Source organism: Cebus imitator, unplaced genomic scaffold (genome assembly GCF_001604975.1).
Source record: "Cebus imitator isolate Cc_AM_T3 unplaced genomic scaffold, Cebus_imitator-1.0 Scaffold52, whole genome shotgun sequence".
Taxonomy (NCBI): Eukaryota; Metazoa; Chordata; class Mammalia; order Primates; family Cebidae; genus Cebus; species Cebus imitator.
The window spans coordinates 3,624,711-3,639,662 of NW_016107367.1; the positions used below are offsets into that span (position 1 = coordinate 3,624,711).

A 14,952-nucleotide genomic window follows, 5' to 3' on the forward strand; every position below is an offset into this window, starting at 1 on the left:
TGCTTGGTGTTGGGACAGATAGACACATGGGGATTACCACACCCCCAGGGGCTGGGGCGGATGGAGGAGTCCAGAAGTCAAAAGGTGGGGGGCATAGCTCCAGCCTTAATGGGCCTGGGAGCGGAGAGGTGTGGAGAGGAGGCAGGAAAGAGGCTAGAAGTGCATACTCAGTATACCCGGGAACGGACAAGACATCCAGCTCTGTTAACATCCAAGAGGGGACAGGGAGCTCAGACTGAAGGCACCCAGCCCCACTGCAGCGAGCCTGGGACCCCACACTAATGGGCTGGGCTTGGACTATGGGCAATAGGAGCTTGTTGGAAGCCACACAGTTAGGGCTGTGCTTCAGGAAGATGGATGGGAAGTGCACACACCTGGGCCAGGGGACACGAGGCATGAAGACACATTGCTGGAATGTTCCAGGTGAGGTGGTGTGAGCCTGGGTTGGGCTGGCAGCCATCCTCCCAGCCATGAGGTGGGGAGCTGGCCCACCAGACCACACCGCTGATGCAAAAGAAGCCAAGGGAGGATCTGGAGTCCGGAGGGCAGGAGTGGTGGGTGGTCTGGGGATCGGGAAGAGAAGTGAGTGCAGGGGGAAGGCATGGCCTTGGCAGTGAGGATGGCATGCAGCACGGGGGGCACCACCAGTAAGCAGTGGCAGGGCCTAAGGGCCAGAGCTGGCCAGGCCACAGGTGGCTGGGGAGGAGAAAGGCACTGGGAAACCCACCTGAGCGGGTGGTGTCAGGAGGGGAAGAGCCAAGCACGCTTGATGGAAGGAGGAAAGGATCAGAGGAAAGTAAGCTGGGGACTAGTCAAGCAGAAGGGAGGTGGCCAGTGCAACAGGCATCCGTGCAGAGGACTGAGCTGGACCCAAGCAGTATATGGGGGCGGGGGCAGGTGGCCTTAAAAAGAAGGAGAGATGCTTCATCAGCTGGGAGAGGAAGGTTAAAGGATGAGGTGGATGAAATACCATAGGAAATGTGAGGCTTCAATCACTCATTCAACACACACAGTCAGATGTTGCTTAACGATGGGATACGTTCTAAGAACTTTGATGTTAGATGCGAGCATTGTAGAGTGCACTTACATAAGCCCAGATGGTACAGCCCACTACACACTTAGGCTACGTGGTACAGCCCACTACGCACTTGGGCTACGTGGTACAGCCCATTGCTTCCAGGCTGCAACCTGCACGACAGGTTACTGTAGTGAATATCGCAGGTAACTGTAATACAATGGCAAGGATTTGTGAATGCCAGCATCTAAGCAGAGAAAAGGTATACTAAAAATACAGTGTCGTAACCTTATGGAACCACCATCAGACGTGCAGTCCATCACTGACACACTTGTCATGATGCGGCACGCGACCACTTGTTGTCAACATAAGCATCCTGTTGACAGGCAGCGCTATCAGTGCCTTTGCAGGGAAAGGCGGTAGCTGGAGTATTGAGTTTGTCTCCACGTTCTACTGAAACTCCTCATACCCACAGGATAGAGAGGATGGAAGACAAACAACCTCTATACAACTTCAAACTGGAAAATAGGAAAAGGGGAGGTACAGTCTCATCTGCTCCAGACAAGCTGAACTCAAAGCCAGCAAGGGTGGGCAGCCAAGGAACAACCTACTTCCCCCACAGAGAACCCTCAAAGGCTTAGGAATGGGCAGGACCAGGTACCTCTTGCAGTGGGGACACAAGAAGGTCTGCTTAAGAAACTGCTATGGACTGAACTGTGCTCCCCTCCAAAATTATACACTGAAAACCCCCCCAAAGTGACTGTATTTAGAGATGGGGCCTTTAAGAAGTAATTACGGTCAAATGAGGGCTTAAGGGTGAGGCCCTGATCTGATAGAATTGGTGACCTTATGAAAAGGGAGAGAGAGATATAGCTCTTATTTCTCTCTGCCATGTGAGGACACAGCAAGAAGGTGGCAGTCTGTAAGCCAGGAAGACAGCCCTCACTAGGATCCAACCATGCTGGTACCCTGACTAGACTTCAAGCCTCCAGAATAGTGAGGAATACATTTTTGTTGTTTGAGCCACCCAGTCTGTGGTATTTTGCTATGGCAGCTCCAGGTGACTTAGACAGAAGCAGATAGATTCCTCCCCAGTCTCCTTTCTCTCCCTGCAGAAGATTGGAGGTTCAATCTGTGAAACAGGTGAACCAAGGGGTTCTCTGCACAAAGGGATGCCCGAGGGGATGGGCAGCATCCTAAAGATGGCAAAGAAATGATAGCCTGATGCTGAAAGATGAGACCTTGTCCCAGCCTTTTCCCACCCTCAGCTCCCAGAATATTGGAAGCCAGGGGTCTGCTGTCCAGGCAAGAGTGTGTAAGGACCTGCTTTAGGGAATATGACAAAGTCTTGTGGAAAGACCTAGAGGTTGGGCAGGTTGGGAAACAGAGTGAAGTTCACCTGTTGACAAGTCTCATCTGTAAACTCAGGGCTTGCAGGTAGTGTTTGAATGTCCCCCTTTAAGATTTGACTGGAGAGCCAAGAATCTGAATGTTTAAGAAAATATAAAAGTAACAAAAAAGACAGAGTGAGGGGGTATGAGGAAACAGACAACACAGAGAGCAGGAGGAAATAAAACTTTATTTATATCCTCAGAGGTCAAACTTACTGCATCCAAAAAAACAAGAGAAGAAAGCTATTTATAAAATTAGATGATTAAAAAGTCTTTGAAAATTAAAAATATGGCCATAGAAATAAAATCCTCACAGAAATACTGACAGAGTTGAATAAATCTCCCCGAAAAAAACAGAATAAAAAAGACAAAGCTACATAGAATATAAGAGGAAGAAAATGGGATAGCATATTGGGAAGTTCAGCATCTGAATAACAGGTTTCAGGAAGAGAAAATGAAGAAAATAGGAAGGGAAATCATCAAATAAATAATTCAGGAAAATTTTCCAAAGCAAAGAAACATGAATTTCTAGATTGAAAGAGGCTACTGAGTGCCCAGCACAATGGAGGAAAAAGAAAATGCCATGACCAAATGTTATTTATACCCGCCAAATATTATATCCACCAGATGTTATAGGCACCAAATGTTTTAGAACATTGGGAATACAAAAACATTCAAAAAGCTTCCAGAGAGAAACAACAGTCATTTCAGACAAAGAATTAAGAATTAAAATAACATTAGATTTCTAAACAGTAATAATATGAGCTAGAAGACAACAGATAAATGCAAAAAATACATTTTTGAGAGAAAAATTATTTTAACCTGTTAAAATAACTAAAGACCCAGACACACCATGAAATCATGTGTGCAAGTGGAATAAAGACATTTCTAGTCACACAAGATCTCAAAAACTTAGCTCTTCTGTGCCTCCTTTCTCAGAAAAGTGCTGCAGGATGTGCTCCACCAGAATGAGGGAGGCGCCAAGAAAGATGACATGGGATTCAAAAAACAAGGAATCAACACAGGAGAGAAGTGAAAGGAATCCCCAGGAAGTAGATGGACAGTAACAATCATGCCAACAGACAGCCAGTCCAGACTGCAGAGGGAGAAAAGAGGCTCTGGAGAAATGCCACCAAGAAGATGAAATCAGAAGCTGTCAGAAAGAGATTTGCATAGAAAGCAGAATAGTTGGGGATGACTTAGTGAATGATACACAGGATATAGAAGACACTTATTTACTCCAGGAAAAACAAAAAATTGTATAAGAAAGGAAATTCAATCATACAATATGGCTTAACTTTGAGTAGTGTTTCATAGTCATAGTAATATAAGCACACACTGGCCAAATTTAAAAATTCTGACATGACTATATCAGGAAGAGGAAGGGTATCTATCCACATGTGAGAGTGAGCGATGTGAGTGAGAACTAAATCTTCATCTTCCTGGAGGGACATTAACAAATTAAAAAATGCCTGACCCAGACCTTTTCAAATTGGTGCCTTTCAAATTGGTGGCTCATGCCTGCAATCGCAACACTTTAGAAGGCTGAGGCAGTTGAGCCTAGGAGTTTGAGACCAGCCTGGGCAACATAGTGAGACCCTGTCTCTACAAAAATTAATAATAGGGCAAAAATTAGCCAAACATGGTGGTGTGTGCCTATAGTCTCAGCTGCTCAGGAGGCTGAAGGGAGAGGATTGCTTGAGCCACGGCAGGGTTGAGGCTTCAGTAAGCCTCAATCTGGGCAACAGAGCATGACCCTGTTTCAAAACAAAACAAAACAAAACAAACCCCCCAGAAAAATGTTTTGACTTGAACAATCAGCAAGTAGCAGTATATGCATGTTATTTCAAAAAGGTAAAGGTGGCCAGGTGTGATGGCTAACACCTGTAATCCCAACACTTTGGGAGGGCAAGGTGGGCTGATTTCTTGAGGTCAGGAGTTTGAGACCAGCCTGGCCAACACGGTGAAACCCCATCTCTACTAAAAATACAAAAATTAGCTGGGCGTGGTGGCAGGTGCCTGTAATCCCAGCTACTCAAGAGGCTGAGGCAGGAAAATCACTTGAACCCGGGAGGCAGAGGTTGCAGTGAGCCAGAATTGCGCCACTGCACTCCAGCCTGGGCAACAGAGTGAGACTCCTCTCAAAAAAACAAAAAGAGAGGTAAAGGCATACCAAAAGGCAAGGAAGTGGCAACGGCTTCTGGGAGGTGGGAAGAATGTTAGGGATGGCGTGGGAAATGAGGAAAGGGAACTGCAACTTCTTTGCCTTAAGCCCTATAGAACTATTTGATTTTTTAAAGTACATGCAGTGTGTAACTGATACATTTAAATTAAGTTTAAAATCATGTACATTTTAATCTAACTTCTTGAGCTTCCGTTTATTTATTTGTTCTTCATTCATTCATTCATTCATTCATTCTACAAACATTTGCTGTGAGTCTGTGGGTTGGCTGCAGGGACAGCTGAAAAGGAAATCTCAATTCCTGCTCAGAAAGGATCTTTCCTTTCAATAAGAAAAACTTCAAGGAGGCTAAAGCTCTGTGTGTCCTTTACTTTATTTTGCATGGTAGCTGATTTTCTGAAGAACTGTCAATTCTATATCTGAAACCAATGCAAGGTCTTGGGACAACAGTGGCTGAAGCTCATGATTTAAAGAGTTCCTATGATAAATCCATCAGGAGAAATTCCTGCACAATATAGGAATATGTAATCTATGTCTTCTCATATTGGCCACTCTGGGGAGAAGAGGATGTGGCTGCAGGAAAGGTAGCCGAAAAACAAACTTGCGGGCAACACGTTATTGCCAGTTGAGAAGAGGGGAATTCACTTATGGCCAATATTACTCATGACGACAAATTAGAATTCACTTATATACTGTATACTGAGATGTGGCCCTTAATTACATTATTTTGTGTACTTTTACTGACGTCCTGTAGTGTCTAGCTATATCCAATAAACATGTTAGTAAAATGTTCAGCTGCACATCATAGGGATTCTGCACTCATTAATTTCACAAGTTTTTGTTTGTTTGAGATGGAGTCTCGCTCTGTCACCCAGGCTGGAGTGCAGTAGTGAGATCTCAGCTTACCTGCAACCTCCACCTCCCAGGTTCAAATGATTCTTCTGCCTCAGTCTCCCAAGTAGCTGGGGTTACAGGTGCCCACCACCACGCCCAGCTAATTTTTTGTATTTTTAGTAGAGATGGGATTTCATCATATTGGCTAGGCTGGTCTCTAGCTTCTGACCTCAGGTGATCCACCTGTCTTGGCCTCTCAAAGTACTGGGATTACAGGCATAAGCCACCACACCTGGACAATATCACAGGTTTTTATAGTTCTTCCATTTATAACAAATATAATTGCTTCTTTCAGCTTCATCTGTAAGCGCTCTGAGGAGAATCTCTCCAATATATTTAATAAGAGAATGGCTGTGTTACCTGCTAAGATTTTATTTTTGCTTGTAGGACATTTTATTGTACCATTTGAAAGCAGCAGGAAAATATTTTTAAAAGATAGCCATAGTTCAGAAAAATCATGTTTTAGTTGGAATAATATAAATACCAACTGTATCATGAAGTTGTGATGGGAAAACTCTCCTTTCCCTGAATATTATTTTTTGTGTCAAAACTATTAATGTTCTTATAATGTTCTGGATGAATCTACAAAATGTTTTATTCAAGGTTCTTGAAATGACCTTGAATTGCTATCCCCATACTGCCCTTACACAAAGGAGAGAAGAGGCTAATAAGTTATATGCATGTCTTAGGCACGCCTTTCAAATTGGCACAACAATCATGTGAAGTAAAGTACATACCACAGTCATGAAAACGTATCTTCACACGGTGGCCAGGTCAGTCTGCTAAAATGCAACTCTAACATAATCACTCTCCAGATCAAAAGCCCCTGGGCTCCCTGCTGCCTGGCATGAAGAGTAAACCCTGCCCAAGGGCCCACTGCAATGGTGCCAGGCCAACCTTGCTAGCGTGGGATCTGTCATGTCCGCCTGTGCCTCAGCCTACTTGCCTGTGAAGTGGACCATTTGCCGTACTCTGGGTCTGCCTCACTTTCTCATTTCACATCTTGACTGTCCCTTTCTGTGGCTCCACAGTTCCCCAGTCACCACCTCTCAAGTTCATCTCAAATGCCACCGTTCTGGGAGCCTGCCCTTCCCTCCCTGCCTTCTGCCCTGTCTCCCTCCTCTGAACACTTAGTGCCTAGTACTTGTCCAGGTCTGTGACAGTCCTCTGTGGCCTTGCCTCGTTCACCCACTGAGCTCTGCACTGCCTGAGAACAGAGATCGGATCCCTCCTGGATGCTCTGTAATTAGGAAACAGATTTGACGTGAAGACATGGGCTCATGCCTATTTCAGGGCTCTCATAGCTTTTCAAGAAGCCTGTGAGGCTCTGCCTCCGTGTCCTGGGCAGTGCGCCAGCAAACTGCATTCCTAATTACATAACAGTATTCAAACGCATGTCAGTATGAAAAGAGGAATAAACTCTTTTTTTTTTTTTTTTTTTTTTTTTTTAACCAGAAAAATTTTTTTTGATCACTGGACTACTTTCCATTTTAAGCTAATTAGTAAATTGCATTTTTGGCTCTTTAACTGGCTAGGTTAAATTTAGCTCATCTTTTCCTTAAAGTCAAGCTGTCAGTAGGTTTTGCAATTAAAATTTCCACTCTCAACTTTTGTTCTCATTCAAGAGGATGCTGGCAAGGCACTCCTCCTTCTGCCCTCCCTTCCTTCAGCTTCTCCCCTACCCAAGACTTCACACGGACACAGGAAGATGGCCCCTTAGCCCTAGAACTGTAGGGCACCATAAGCGTGGCCCTCATCAGCAGGCAGGGCATCTGCCCAAGGATGCAAGCAGTCACTCAGCCATGCCGCTGAGCACCCAGCCTATCCCCATGGAGCTATAGAAGATACGCAGTATCCTGTGCGGCCAGGGCTAGAGCAGGGGCTTGGAGGGCCTCTGACGTCCCAAGCACGAACTCTTGAGTGGGTGGATATGGGGAGGTCTGAACAGTGCCAGGGGAGGGGCGTGGGAGAAGGAAAAAGGTACACTCAGGGGGCATTGAGAACAGAGCAACATGACAGAAATACTGGGCATTACAGAAGCATTTGCATCTTTTAACAATCACCATGGCCAAACCAGGGTATTCCAGCTGACTCTGGCCCCCGCCAGGCCCCAGAGCCGCCTAAGAACAATGTGGTGAGGAGCGCGGATATGGGTTAGGGTGGAGGTCACAAGGCTACCCTGTGCTGCGACCAGAGTCATTTTAGAGCCCGGGAAACTTCCCCATGCCTAGAACCCCTTCTCATCCCCAGGCCCTCTGCTCTTTGCCTGGAGCTCTCTGTCACCCTCCCTCCCTCGCTGTCTCCCCTGGAGTCCTGCCAAGGGTTCTTCTCCTGGCCCAGGCTCTTTCTGCCCACCCTCAAGGATGGTTCAGAAGTGCCCCCCACCCTTAGCCCAGTACCCCAGCCCCTCAGTAGGACAGACTGAGGGAGGGAGTGGGGGAAGATGCTCACCCGGCCGTCGTGAAGCAGAAGACAAGAGGCCAGGTCTCCCCTGTGTGAGCCGCTCTGCTGCCCCTCCTCCAAGGGGAAATGGAGAGGCAGAGGCCACTTTATGAGCAGAGCACAGAGGTCCCGCTTCCCTTGTGGCCATTAAGCAAGATGGGCGGGTGATTTCCAAGAAGAGAGAAGGAGGCATCCATTATGCAGGCACTAATGAGCCTCAGGTCCCAGATCTCTCAGGACCTGGGCAGGGCTGGGGAGGGGGAGCGGCGCCCACCTCGGCCTGGCTGCTCCTCTTCCCATCCAGGCTCCTGCTTTCTGCCACAAGATCCTGTGCATCTGGGTGATGGCAAGTAGGGCAGACGGGGCGCCCCAGGGGGACAGCTGCAGTCAGTGAAATGAGCTTCGTGGCCTGGGAGTTCTGCAGAGCGGAGAGGGGATCCGGGAGCAAGTGCCTGCCTCTTTGTCGTCAGATGGCATTTTGGTGGAGAACTGCCTGGGGAAAAACTGGAAAACCCTTTTCCTCTCCCAGCGGCACGGTCCTGGGCAATGTCCACCCCTCCCTGGGCCTGACACAGGGAGATTCTGGGACCTCCTGGGGTCTTCGCAGCCTGGGCTACCATGGCCCTCGCTGTGTGGGAGGCTTCCCAGTGCCTGTCTATGGAATAGTGAGGAAAACGTGGAGGGAGTTTGTCACGAAATAAAATGTATTTTAATTTTAGAACTCAGCCTCATTCTGAGATTGTTCATCTGACATGGGTGACAAAGTAGCCCTGCTTTTATGAAATGATGGCTAGAGTGGATGGACATTACTTTTGAATGTCTTTATTTACCAAACAAAAAGTTGGCAGCTGCAGGGTGTGTGGGGAAATGTGAAAGTCTGTAAATCACTGTTTCGCCCAGAGGCCTGAGCCCTGAAGGACTTTGGGCTTCGGGGCATTGAGCCTCAGAGGGGTGCTGGGGGGAGAGAACAGTCAGGCACCCATCTGTAGGAACCCATCTGTGGGGATGGCCTGTGACCAATCTGCACCCAGGATGTTCAAGATGCAAAGCCTTCTACACCATGGGCAGAAAAGGGAGAAATTCTTGAATTTTATTCATTCACGGTGCTCTTACAGTCACAGCACCTGCTCCTTGTCTGTCAAGCATTAGAGCACCATGGGTCAAACCATGGGTTGTGACCCACTAATGGGTAATAAAATCAATTTAGCAGGGACTGAGACCAGCATTGTTCAAATGAAATGTTGTGAAATATAGCAGAAAATATGAGAATTATATTAATACTATATGTAGATATGAAATAGAGTAAATATTGATTCATGCACCTTTTGCTCCATTTCCGGCATGAAGCAATAAAGTCCCAAAAGCCTCCTGCAGACAGCACAAATTCTACACAAAGTGACAAAAACAGTGCCTGGAGGGAACAAAAGCAGGCAGGTTTTGGAGCAATGTCCAGACCTAGGGAGAGGGGTCCACCCACAGAGGGTGAATTCCTCGTTTTCACAGACCTGCCTTAAGGGCGGCCCCATTTGCAGTGGTGGCACAAGGAGACCACCGCCCAGTAGAACGTCTGTTTTCTGGACAGAGGAAGCAAGAGAAGCCCTGGACAACCACAGTTATTAGAGAATGGGGAGAAACCCAAGAAAAGAGATAGCCAGAGAAGGGGAACCCCAAATTTAGCATGTAAACTCTGCCCGACTCCCAGACACACAGCTTTCGAGGTATATGAAAAGCAGTCTGAACTGAGAGCCGAGCCCTCGCCCACCACAAGTGTCATAAAGTTTGAAGTGTGAGTCTAACCAAGTTAATTATCTGCTGAAACAAAATCATCAGCACTCTATTAAACAATGTGACACAATCCAGAGGCCGCAGCACAGAACAACATCCAGAATACATCCGAAATCACTCTACTTACAAAGAGCCAGGAAAACGCAACCCATTCTCCAGAAAAAGTCAATCGACACATAGCAATCCTAAGATAATGCAGATATTGGAAATATTAGACAAGAGCTTTAAAGCAGCCGTGATAGCAATATTCAGTGAAGTAATGAAAAGGTATGGCATAGCCAAGAAACAGAAAATGTGAAAAGGAACCAGGTAGGTTTGGTTTGGTTTGGTTTTTTGTTTGCTTTGTTTTCTATTCATTAGTTTTGAGACAGGGTCTCACTCTGTCACCCAGGCCTAAGTATGGTGGCGTGATCCTGGCTCACTGCAGCCTCAATTCCCCAGGCTCAAGCAATCCTCCCACCTCAGCCTCCCAGGTAGCGGGGACTACAGAGGCACACCACATGGATGGCTAATTTTTGTATCTTTCGTGGAGATGGGGTTTCACCATGTTGCCCAGGCAGGTCTCAAACTCCCGGGCTCCAGTGACCCACCCACCTCAGCCTCCCAAAGTGCTAGGATTCTAGGCATGAGCCATGGTGCCCAGCCTGGCAGAATTATTTATAATAGCCAAAAAATGGAAACAATCCAAATGTCCCTCAACTGATGAATGGTTAAATAAGTGCGGTATATCCATGCAACGAACTGTTATTCAGTCATAGAAGGAGTGAAGTACTCATACACGCTTCAACATGGATGAACCTTGAAAACGTTATGTTAAGTGAAAGAAGCCACGTACAAGAGACCATAATTTCATTTAGAGGAAATGTTCAGAACAGGCAAAAGCATAGAGACAAAAAGTAGATTCATGGTTGCCCAGAGACTGAGGGCAAGGGAGGATGAGGGCCAATTGCGAATGTGTATGGGGTCTCTTTTCAGGGTGATGAAAAATATGCTTTAATAAATAAAAAGGTAAGACAGCTCAGCCAATGACCCTGCAAAATTCAGCATGGAGTGGGTGAGACAGATACTGATAATGATGTCAGTGGAAGCTGCTGTAAGAAGGGGTAGGAAGGGGAAGAAATGACTGTTTACTGAGTACCCGCTGTGTTCAGCGCCCTGTGCTCAGCATATTACATAGCTCAATCATTCTTGTTACTCCGTCAGGTGACAGTAACATCCCTGTTTTACAAATGGAGAAAATGAGGCCCAGGGAGGTAAAATAACTGAGCTAATACCAGGGACTGAACATTTGTGTCCTCCCAAAATTCATATGTTGAAATGCTAACCCCCATTGGTGATATCTGGAGGTGCAGCCTTTGGGAGGTGATTAGATCATAAGAGTGGAAGCCACATGAATGAATTCATTTCCTTAAAAGAAGACATGATCTCTCTTCATGCAGGTCAAAATAAAAAAGATAGATAGATAGATAGATAGATAGGCATAAATTTTTTTAAAAAATACACGAGAGCTTCTTGTCTCTCTTTGGTTTTCACCATCTGAGGATACAATAAGAAGATACATCTGTGAATCAGGAAAAGAGCCCTCACCAGACACCAGATATGCCAGAGTCTTGATCTTGGACTTCCCAGCCTCCAGAATTGTGAGCAATAAACATCCCTTGTTTCATCCACCCAATCTATGACATTATTTTATAGCAGCCCAAACAACAAAGACGGCGCTGGTGGTCATAGGAGGACAGAGGAGGGAATTCCTTCACCTCAGAGGAAATGGGGAGGAATGGTACAAAGGTTACGTGTCACCAAAACCCAGTGGACAAGGAGAGAAAAGCAAAGTGAGTGAAGTAAAGAGGCAGGAACGTTTGTGAGTGGCATGTGTGGGCTGTCAGGTGACTGGAACTTGCAGGGGACAGAAGGGATTGGTGGGGAATGTGGTTGGAGGGGTGAACCAGCCCAGAGCAAGCTCAGCAGAACCCATTTCTATTCCCAGGGAAAGGACGAAAGAGGAGCAAGAACAAGGTAAGGAGGGCCTGTGGGCACTGCTTCCTGCCCGCTCCTCAGCCAGCTCCTCGTGGGAATGTAGCCTCGGAGGAATTGTCCCTACATTAAATGGTGTCCTGAGAAAACCTGAGCATTAAAGGCAGGTGTATCTGGAAGACATCGTGACATTTATCCTGAGGCTAAAACCCATGTGACTGATTTCTTAAGTATGGGGCAGGTACTGCAGAGACTTGACAGTGACCATTGCCCTGAACTAGTCAGGCCTCAGAAAGAAGTGACATCAGATTGATAAACCATGGAAACTGACCTGTCTGCTCTAAATCCATGGCCTGGGGGAGAATGGGATCCCTGGAAATGGAGAGGAGCTTGTGTCCCTGCCCACTGTCGGGGAGGCCAAGGTTACTCAGGGCTGGGGCCAGCACTGCCTACTGAGGACAAGCCCTGAGAGGCTGCGTGCTTCCACTTCCAGAGGGGCCACCTCCTGCTGGTGCCCATGTTGGGGGTCCTGTGACTGCAGAAAACGATCCTTGGAACGGTGCTCTCTGTCTGTGTGCTGACAGCCCAGCTCCCCGAGTGCTCAGCATCTGCTGCAAAACCCCTGGTGGGCTGACTTGATCGAGGACATGGCTATGCTGCTCCCTTCCTGTGTCTCAGGAGAGTCACTAGCAAATGAGGAGCTCAGAGGCTGGCTGGGAAAGGAGGACCAGACAGGGGCCTTCCAGTTGGTTTCCCTACTAGGTAGAGGGGTCTGTAGTTCTTGGTAACCTCGAACCCACATCAGAACCACCAACCAAGACTAGTTTGGGTCACTCTGGGTCCCCAAACTACTGAGAAAAAGAATATACACGCAGGCCAGGCGTGGTGGCTCAGGCCTGTAATCCCAGCATTTTGGAAGGCCAAAAGGCGGATCACCTGAGCTCAGCAGTTTAAGACGAGCAGCGAAACCCCTTCTCTACTAAAAATACAAAAATTAGGTGGGCATGGTGGTAGGTGCCTGTAATCCCAGCTACTCAGGAGACTGAGGCAGAAGAATCACTTGAACCTGGGAGGCAGAGGTTGCAGTGAGCCAAGATTGCACCACTGCACTCCAGCCTGGGCGACAGAGGGAGACTCCATCTGAGAAAAAGAAAAAGCCCACAGAAGCATCCCTGGGGATGGTTGGAGTGCATCTCCTCTTTCTCTTTCCCCAGCTGTTCTGGTGCATGTGTCACACAGTCAAAGCTCCACCCATCTTTGTGCCCAGCTAATCCCGTGCTGTCACAGATTCGGCCACTCCTGGCCCTGGGCCTGTCTGCTTTACCTCTACCTCCTCCCTTAGCTATACTCCAGCCACGTGGAGTGACTGATACTTCCGAGGCAGCTCTGTTAACCCCACAATCCTTCCTGTCACAGACGTCACCACCCCAGCTCAGACGGCGGCTCCAAGAGACCCTCAGAGATCCTACTTCACCACTCCACCAAGAAGAATGAATTCCCCCCTCCTCTGGGTCACATCCAAGAACAGCACACCCTTGAGAATTTCACTTAGCACGTGGCATTGTAATGACCGGATTTCCTCTGCTCTAAGACACAATTTTTGCTTTCAAAACTTTCTGGAATTGGAATGAATCTTTCATTCAATGTGCACCCTCAGTGTGGGAGCACTTCTCCCTGCCCCATCTCTGGGAGAAGCTACTGGGAAGTCAAAGGAGTGACTTCAAATCAGGGTGACTCGGCCCCTTCCACACGATTTACCCCTGTGCTCCCAGCCCAATGCAGACTGAGCTTGACAAACATTTGCTGGATCCAAATTTGAATTCAAGGATTTCTTGAGGCCAGCTCTTAGTACAGTAGTGTGCTCAGCAAAGTGGGGGGCTCGGAATAAATATAAGGCGAAGTCTCTGTCTCCTTGAAGGTCACGGCAAAATCCCTGCCTCCTTGTCTGTGAATGAGGGGACTGCTGGGAGGTCCTGAGGACAGCACCCAATGGTAACATAAGACAAAGCCACCTGCAACAGCATCTTGGCCTGAAATAAGGGGGGCTTGTATTTGGCTTTTGTTTGCTTGTTTTTTGAAAAGGGTTTCACAATTTGTAAATGTCTTGCATTTGCATTTTTTCAACTGATCCCACAGAAAACCCTAATTCCCATTTTCCATCCCGTTTTACAAAGAACTGAGGCTGGGAAAGAAAGAGTCCTGCCCAAAGTCAATGACTAGCAAGTGCTGGAACCAGGACCAGAGCTGACCATGCTCCTTCTCAGCTGCAGTAAGCTCCGCTTCGTGCAGCCCAGCTCTTCTCCTTAGAACATAAACGTGTAGCCCACTTTTCAGCAGAAGTCAAATCTTGCTTCTGTGAAGTAAGAAGTAAACTCTGAAGTTTCTCCCTGTGCCTTCTTCTCACACAGTCACCATGGCGATGGAAAAATATTATGCGGTGGAGGAATTATGGGACTATGATTCAGCAGGGCCAGCAAGAAGACCTTCGGAAAACGGTGACTCCCAGTGGACACGCTGCATTTTCAAAGTTAACACTCAAGGATGATGAATTGCACTTTGCTTCCTATAGAAGCCCGGTGGCCAGCCTCTCTCCATTAGCGGCCGACCCTCTCTCTCCCTGCAAACATTCTTCTTACAAGAAAAGCATTGGTCATTTATTAGCATGATTGCTGCTTGGCAACACGGGATTGTGGAAATCTGCTGGCTTCATTAAATTTTAAACAATTTTCCTTGCCAAGTGAAACAAATTATTGATGTTGATTTGGGCGGACATTTAACATTTTCCAAGAGAATTTCAACGGTGAAGAGTTCAAACTTGGTTTTTAAGACTAGAGTGGTGGAGCTGTTCATTTGACATTAAATAATGCTGGAATACAATGGTCTTCTTAAACTGCTGTTGGGAAGCCCCCCTAAAATTGCTAGTTGGTCTATGTGTGATGGAAACATGGCAACTGAGTTCTTTACAAAAATTAAAAATTAGGCCGGACTTGACGTGGTGGCTCACACCTGTAACCCCATCACTTTCGGAGGCCAAGGTGGGTAGATCACCTAAGGTTAGGAGTTCGAGACCAGCCTGGCCAATATGGTGAAACCCTGTCTCTACTAAAAATACAAAAATTAGCTGGCATGGTGGTAGGCGCCTGTAATCCCAGCTACTCAGGAGGCTGAGGCAGGATAATCACTTGAACTCAAGAGGCAGAGGTGGTAGTGAGCCAAGATCCCACCACTGCACTCCAGCCTGGGCAACAGAGAGAGACTCTGTCTCAAAA

The 14,952-nt window shown here is 47.1% G+C and overlaps 1 protein-coding gene across 8 annotated transcripts in view; it reads right to left on the reverse strand.

The window, feature by feature from the left end:
- The window catches only part of EML1 (EMAP like 1), a 202,843-nt gene that overhangs the window by 158,279 nt on the left and 29,612 nt on the right, over positions 1-14,952 (reverse strand). For 5 of the 8 annotated variants that reach the window (XM_037738337.1, XM_037738336.1, XM_037738335.1 and 2 more), the window contains exon 1: positions 7,934-8,346. The exons of the other annotated variants lie outside the window; for them this stretch is intronic. In XM_037738337.1, coding sequence (XP_037594265.1) covers positions 7,934-8,117 — 184 coding nt within the window. In that variant the 5' untranslated portion in view covers positions 8,118-8,346. Of the gene's footprint in view, positions 1-7,933; positions 8,347-14,952 lie in introns of those variants that run through there. 8 annotated transcript variants of the gene reach the window in all.